At 48.2% G+C, this 7,687-nt stretch overlaps 1 protein-coding gene and 1 long non-coding RNA gene across 4 annotated transcripts in view; one reads left to right on the top strand and one right to left on the bottom strand.

Annotated features, from left to right (window-relative positions):
- Smim7 (small integral membrane protein 7) overlaps nucleotides 1-5,470 on the top strand; it is a 5,979-nt gene extending 509 nt beyond the window's left edge. Inside the window, exons 3-5 of the mRNA XM_031340304.1 lie at nucleotides 599-651; nucleotides 1,620-1,710; nucleotides 2,766-5,470. Coding sequence (XP_031196164.1) covers nucleotides 599-651; nucleotides 1,620-1,710; nucleotides 2,766-2,781 — 160 coding nt within the window. The 3' untranslated portion in view covers nucleotides 2,782-5,470. The remainder of the gene's footprint in view (nucleotides 1-598; nucleotides 652-1,619; nucleotides 1,711-2,765) is intronic.
- The window catches only part of LOC116069560, an 18,912-nt gene continuing 11,231 nt past the window's right edge, over nucleotides 7-7,687 (bottom strand). For all 3 annotated transcript variants that reach the window (XR_004110034.1, XR_004110032.1, XR_004110033.1), the window contains 2 exons: nucleotides 2,807-2,980; nucleotides 7-582 (listed from right to left, as the gene is read on the bottom strand). This is a non-coding gene — a long non-coding RNA (uncharacterized LOC116069560). The remainder of the gene's footprint in view (nucleotides 583-2,806; nucleotides 2,981-7,687) is intronic.

Below are 7,687 nucleotides of genomic sequence, written 5' to 3'. Positions count from 1 at the left end.
CCCGCCCTGTGCATGCTCCACGCCCCACTAGTCCTCCCTCTAGCCACGCCTCCGCGCTGCTTTGCCAGGCTGACAGTTCTGTATCACTCCAGGGACTTTTAAATCTGTACTCTCTAGACCAGGAGATGGCTCAGCGGGCAGAGGCGCTTGCCGCCAAGCCTGACTACCTGAGCCCGATTCTCGGAGCCCCCGTGGTAGAACTCCTGTAGGTTGTTCTTTTGACCTCCACACTACTGTTGCGGCATGGCACACTCATTCCTCTCACTTGCAGATTAAACAAACAAACAAACAAAAAATCGGCACCCTCTATTCCCGGGGTTGTTTGCATCTCCAAGGAGCCTCAGGTTCAGGCTTATCCCTCAAGAATGTCTTTCTGGCTGTTGGAACCACTCCTACCCTGTCTGTGGCTGCACATCCAGCTGTGATGGACTAGGCCGATTGAGAGTATCTCACAGAGGGTTGTATCGCTGTCCCAGGTCATGCAGCAAGTCCGGGGCAGAGCTGAAGGTCATGCTCTTCCTAGCTGGGTGTCAGGGTCAGGAAATCCGATGCTGTTTATGTTCCACGGAAAGCTGGTGTTATCTGTTGGTTTTTACAGGAAAAAGAAGGACACACAAGGCTTTGGGGAAGAATCGAAAGAACCCAGCACAGGTAAGCATGTCTTCCACTTTGACAGTCGATTTCGGGGCGCCTGTTTTCTCACTGACCTGCACTTTTCTCTCTTCTTCATTTTTGTTGTTGAGATGTGGTATTAGAGGGCCATGACTAGCCTTGGATGCCCAATCCCCCTGCCTCTGCCTCCTAGGTGTTTGAATGACAGGAGTACACCACCATGCTCTGTTCATCAGCTTTATTGAGTGCCTACCATATTGCTAGCCAGTTAGCTGGCTGCTCTGTCAGGGTGTGGGTAATGAAAGTGATCCTGCCCTGTGGGACTCAGCCCTGGGCAATTCAGAGGATGTGTTGGAGGGATAGTGAAAATGGGTGGCAGGAAGGTGCTGCTGTTGCTGCTGCTGGAAGCACGGGTTGATGTGGCATGGCAGAAGCCCTTTCATGACAAGTGTGGTCATGATGGATGTTCTGAGCCAGCGTTAGCCGCACAGTGAGATCTGGTCTCAAAATCCAATCCAATCCAATCCTGCTAAGAGGTCCAACAGGCAAAGGCAGTTGCCACCAAACCTAACTATGTGGGTTCAGTTTCCCAGGTTCTGCATTTTAGGAGAGAATTGACAGTTTGTCCTCTAACTTAAACATGTTCTGCTCTATTTAAAAACAACATTAAAAAAAACAAAACAAAAAAACAAAACAAACAAAAAAACCAAGGAGGTAAACCAGAGCTATGGTAGGGGATGTGTTCTGGGGCACATGCAGTGCTCTGAGTCCAGCTACAAAGCCTGGAGCTGGCAAGTTCTTAGCCTAGCCAGTCTGGGCCTGGTAACTAGGACCCACATTTCAGGAAGGACTCTTATTGGACAGACTTGAGTAATGTGCCTGTTCTAGCACCAGTCAGAAGCTTTGGGGATTGGTGCTCCCCAAGGATGGGTCAGGGGCTGCCACAGTTGATTGGTAGTGGGCTGGGTGACAGCCATGATCATGAACCATACTTTCTGGCTTTGCAGGAGACAACATCCGAGAGTTTTTACTGAGCCTGAGGTATTTCCGGATCTTCATCGCACTGTGGAATGTATTCATGATGCTCTGCATGATCGTGTGAGTCTACCCTGCTTGGCGCGCTCATGTATTGCCTGCTCCTGCCCTTTTCACAGTTTGTCTGTTTACAGTGTGGGTCCTGGGGATCAAACAAAGGTTATCAGGCTTGGCACCGGGCACCTACTGAGCCATCCTGCCAGCCCCTAGCTGAAGCTCAAGGGCTACCCCTGCTTCCCAAATAAGAACTCTGGTTACAGCTAATGTTGGAGGGTGGTCTCGAAGTCCAATCTGGCCGTGTGTCTCCTACCCCTAATGTTGTGTTAACCTGTAGTGGATGGGTTCTAAGTCCAGCAGACTGCTAGTTCCTTCCTTGAAAGCCTTAGTAGAAGCCAGCAGGTAGGATTCACCATTGGCTTCTGTTTTTTACAGCCACTCTCTTTGATTGCTTTTTTTTTTTTTAGCTTTTTTGAGACAAGAGTCTGATTGTAGGTCCTCAGACTTATGATGCCCCTGCCTCAGACCTGTCAGTCCTGAGACATACATGAGTGTGACCACTGAGATGGCTTTTATAGATAGTGTGAGGTAGGGACCTGAGTTCATACCCTGACAGTCAGGCATCAATGTTAGCATGCCTCTTAGGATTACAGGCATGTACCTCAGTGTCCAGCCAACAGGGCTTTTTGTTTTTTTTGTTTTTTTTCGGTATTTTATATGTCTATATAGGGGTGCACACATGTTACACAGTGTGCTTGTGGAAGGCAGGGAACAATTTTCAAGAGTTGGTTCTCTCCTTCTACCTTGTTGATCCTGTGGATCAAACTGAGACCATTAAGTTTGGCAGCAAGCTCCTTTATTCATTGAGTCACCTCACCTAACCAATAGTTATGTTTAAGTGCAGAACCATGAAGCACTTTCATGCAAAATAATCCCCAGCAGTATGTTTGAGATAGCAGCTTGTTGTGTGGTTCAGACTAGCTAGTGCCTTGTTATGTAGCCCAGGCTGGTCTTAACTGTGTAGTCCTCCTGCTTGGCCTCCAGAGTGCATCACCACGCCCAGAGTTTTTACCAAAGCCCCCTCCCATCCTCATGGTCATTTCACCTTCTGACTTTTCCAGATTGTTCGGCTCTTGAGCCCTGCACTGATCCCAGAGCTCACCTGCTAGACATCAAGGCTCCATTTCTGTTTCTGATGACTTCAAGAATCTTCTCATTGGAAAACCAGGGACCTTCTGAGAAGGCCCAAGCTCATTTGGGTGGAGAATGTCCATCTCTCAGCCGCCTGACCCTCGTCAGCCACAGTTCCACCTGTGCTTTGCAGTTTCAGGAAGTCCTGTAAGCCACAGTGACAAAGTCAGGCTTTGTTAGGAGAAAGACCTAGATCTTTCCCTTGTCCTGGCATTCCAGCTTCTCCTGGCCCAGCTTCTCCAGAAACCTGACCTGGGTTATTGGTTGGCTTGATGGTGATCGTTTTGATTTGAGTTTCTTTCTTTCCTTCTTTCTTTCTTTCTTTCTCTCTCTCTCTTTCTCTTTTTTTTTTGAAACAGGATTTTTTTTCTGGTTATCCCTGGCTGTTCTGGAACTCACACACCAGACTGGCCTCAAACTCATAGAGATCCGCCTGTCTCTGCCCTCCCGAGTGCTGGGATTAAAGGTGTGTGCTGGCCACTCCTGGCCTTGCACAGATTGTCCTTAATTGATGTGATTCAGGCACCGGCTTGCAGGGCCAGCCACGACAGACAGTCTAGCAGCCTCTTTTGCACTACCAGGTCCGTGCTGGTGGACCCGGCAGTCTGGGGTCAGTGAGGTCTTACTTCCAAACATTTCCTCCTCCCCCCAATGACTGGGTCCACCTGGGGCAGCCGAAGTCTGCTCCAGCACTTAGAGGAGCAGGTCCCCCTCCCTTGGGACACCAGCCTCTTCTTTAGACACTAAGCTGTTAGCCATAACATACTCAGCTTCTCCAGAAGAGGCCTGTGGAAGAGGTGCTCGCGTTGATGTTAGCAGACACCTCTCTGTGCTTTCAAGCCGCTTGTTAATAAAGTGACTTTGAGGCCACCCCCTTTATTGTTGCTTGGTGACCATGACTTTATTGCTTGTGATGTTGGCAGCACACTAAGGTTTGGGTTTCTGGGTCTGTCTTTGAAGGAGGTGACCTCAAGCTTGAGGTGCATGAGGTTCAGAGGCAACTACGATATCAGCTCTGAGATGCATTGGATCTAGAGGTGGTCATGACGTCAGTGCTGAGATGAGGGACTTTAATCAGCATCTGAAGGCTGTAGCAGCTAGTTTTCGATGAGGCTTTCTTTTTGGTTTGGTTTCTTTTCAAGATTGCTCTATTTTATGTGTATGGTATTCTGCTGCCTGCATGCCTGCATACATGTAGATGCAGGGCTGGCAGAGGCCAAAAGTCCTCTAATCTGCAGCTGGAGTTATAGCCAGTTGTGAACTATCATGTGGGTACTGGGTCTTTTGAGAATGACCTGAGCCCCTTTTTGGCTTTTTTTTTTTTTTAGACAGGCCCAAATTCAACTGTGTGGCAGATGACCTCGAACTCCTTATCTTCTGAATAGTGAGACGAGATCCCAGTTGAGTACTACCACACCAGCTTTTTTTGCTGGCTGGTTGGTTAGTCTTTGAGACCATCTCGATGCAATCTGTGTTGACTGAGAACTTTCCATTCCCCTGCCAGCCTCTTTAGTTCTAGAATCTCAAGTGTGTACCACCAACCCTAGCCATACTAGCATTTAACCCCAGGTTCCCCAGGGACTATGCAAAAAAACTCTGGTAATGTTGGACCTGGGTCAAGTCTAAGTTCAGACTGCCAGCTGCTGCAGACAGCAATTGTTGATTGCATCATTTGCACCCGCAGCATGCCCGAGCCTACCCACTTGCCTAGCATTATAACATGCCACTCTGTTGGCTGATGTGCCCAGCCTTGGATATCTGGGACGCATTTCTGCCTTTCTCAGCTTGGGACTGTAGTTTCAGGGAAAAAGGCTTCCGTTCATTCTGGAGAGGAACTGCTGAAAAAGAATGCTATCGTAGGGTTTGTACTTAGCTGCAGGATTTCCCTCCAGAGAACTATTCTCTCCTTAATAAGTTCTGATAAAGTGATTTTGGACCACTGTGTGTGTGGAAAATTGAAACACATGAATCTTTTTTTGTTGTTGTTCTGGGCTTGGGCCTTTTGATGCCACTGAACCATATCATCAGCTCCACAGATGTGTCTGTTTAGAATGTTGTTCAGTTCAGAAACTTCTCATGGTTGGAGATGTAGCTCAGGTAGAGTGACGTAGTATAATTTCACAGGAAAGGACTGAGAGTGGCTCAGGGGTGGAGTCCCTGCCTAGAGTTCCCCAGTGAGGGGCTGAGGTGTGTGGCTCAGGGGTGGGGTCCCTGTCAGGACCATTTGAGAGTCTCAAGTCAGAGGTTCTAGAAGCTGTTAAGCAGTAGCTCTTTCCCTTGCTGTAACCAGGCATATGTAACCTGAGGTGACAACCCCACTATGTGCTCCTGAAAGTCAAGCCTGTTACCCAACCTTATCACTGGGATATGGAGTTTCAGTTAAATTGTCTCTCACATTTGGAGCTACAAAATATGAAGTGCTGTCTTCTGCCTCCTACACCGCCCAGCATAGCCTGAGCAAACCAACCTTTTTTTATCCCTTCTTTACAACTCTGACAAACACACAGGTCAAGTTGTACACAAGTGACCACACTGGGATGCTGCAGAGTGGAGGACCAGGTTGTACAGGGTCTGCCTGGTCACATATACAGCCACAGGCATATGTTTGTGTGCAAATAAAAAACAAAAGGATCACCATGACAAACATGCAGTGTATCTACTCCTATCCTTACTCAGGTGGCCTCATGAAAGTATACCACCAACTCATCACCTAGAACCGTCTGACTCTTGATATGACTACTGGCTGTATGTCCCTGAGCAGCTCAGAAGGGCAGTGCCTCTGTGCTGGCAGCAGTGTTCGCTCCAAAGAGCCTTCAGGTTCTGTAGGCCTCATGGTGAGCAAGGCCCTTCTTGAAGGGTACAAAAGTCCCTAAGACAGCACCAACATTAAGAGTATGTGAAAGAAGCCATGGTATGTGAGGAGCAGGGTCCAGGGCCAATCATCTAGGGTGTAGGCATTCTGCAGCATCTACAGGGCAGGCACAGTACAGCCCTGTTCACTTCACAGCATCCCACAGATGCTCTGAGCTATCGGGCACTTCCTAGATGGAAGACATCAGCAAGTCCTGAGCCTTCATTGTCTTCCTGCCTTTGAGATCAAAGTGTGCTCATGGTTACACTGCTGCCATGCATGTGGTGTGGTTTTTGGTGGCTTCTCTGGTGGTGTACATAGTGAAGGAAGGCTCTGGGGTGCTTGGTCCTGCCCCAGCAGCAGAGCTTCTGTTTGCTTTACTGTAAGTTCCTACCTGCACAAGTTGGTCCTTGAATGATTATAACATACAGACTCGTGAGCAGGCTAGCTTCATCCACCCATGGTCACTGCTCAGAGGCACCCTGGAACATAGCCCTCCTGGCTTGCTCTCTGGGGAAATGTTTGTGGTGCATGAGGTTTCTTTGTACAGTATTACCTTAGTGTCTTATTGCTAATTTTTTAAAAAATTAATATTTGTATAAGTGTTTTGCCTGTATGCATATCTGCATGCAGTGTCCATGGAGATGGCTCAGCATTTAAAAGCATTGGCTTCTCTTCCAGAGGGCTCAGATTTGAATCCCAACATCCACACAGCAGCTCACAACTGTCTGTCATTCCAGTGCTAGGGGAGCTGATTCTCTTTCTGGCCTTCTTGGATGCTGCATGCATATGGTTTACATGCATGCAGGCAAAACACCCACACATAAAATAAAACATTTAAAAAATACTGTGTAAAACTGCCTTCAGACCTCAGCATGGTGGTGCCCACCTGTCATCTCCGTCCTTGTCTGGATGAGGTAGGGAATCACAGCCCCCCTAAAGGCTTCATGCAGGGGCTCCCCGCCATATGCTACCTTTGCCTCAGTAGAAGCAGGAAACCTAACTGGTGGAGTCATTCTGGGGTTAAAAAGCTCAATTTGAAGGACTTGAAATCCCAACAGTCCTTGCTTACTTCAAGTTAGGACTTGAAAGCCCATCAGTTCACCCTCTGGAAATCTCTACCATGGAACACTTCCTCCCCAAGAAACCTTATGTAAGCCTGCCTGCTGCTCAGTTCTCAGTGGATTCACTTTCCGGCTCACTGGTTGCTTAGCACCAGTTAGCACTGGTAAGTGTCCCCTTCTGTGAGTCTGTGAGGAAGCGAGTGCGGGCATCTGGCGCCTCTCGGGCACCTCTCAGGCACTTGGAGGAGGTACAGTAGTGGACTGAGTACCAAGCCCAGACCCAGTATGAGAACAAGTGCCAGATGGCAAGATCTCAAGATATTAACTCAGGGCTGGGAGGCATGTCTACTTGAGAGGGAAATGTGTGCTGTTTGCAGAGAACATCAGTCTTTTATATAAATGTTGGGCAAGCAAGAGCAAGCAGGCAGATTACAGGGGCCAATGAAAAGATGAAAAGTAGCTAGCTTGACCTATTCCTGTAGTTTTTTTTTTTTTTTTTTTGGTTTTTCGAGACAGGGTTTCTCTGCGTAGCCCTGGCTGTCCTAGAGTTCATTCTGTAGACCAGGGTGAACTTGAATTCAGAAATGTGACTGCTGAGTGCTGGGATTAAAGGCATGCGCCACCACTGCCCGGCTCTAGTAGTTTTTTTAAAAATTTGAAATAATAGGCATGCCTCCAGGTGTGACCTAGCTTGAATTCTAGATGCCACCTCCGTCCTGTCACTATACTTTCCTCAGGGTACACTGAACCTGCATGCAGAACTACTAGCCCTTGGGTTGACCTTTCTTTTAGAGAGGATGTTTTTCCCCTAGGTTGCTTCAGTTCCTGCAGCTAGGAACTGTTCACCCAAACCCTGCCCCCTGCAGTCTCTAAGTCTATGGCTGACCCTCCTGACTCCCTCCCCCAAGTCACAGTCTCTAAGTCTATGACCCTCCTC

The sequence above is a fragment of the Mastomys coucha genome, unplaced genomic scaffold, assembly GCF_008632895.1.
Source record: "Mastomys coucha isolate ucsf_1 unplaced genomic scaffold, UCSF_Mcou_1 pScaffold22, whole genome shotgun sequence".
NCBI classification, from domain to species: domain Eukaryota; kingdom Metazoa; phylum Chordata; class Mammalia; order Rodentia; family Muridae; genus Mastomys; species Mastomys coucha.
This window is presented reverse-complemented; position numbering and strand designations above follow the sequence as displayed.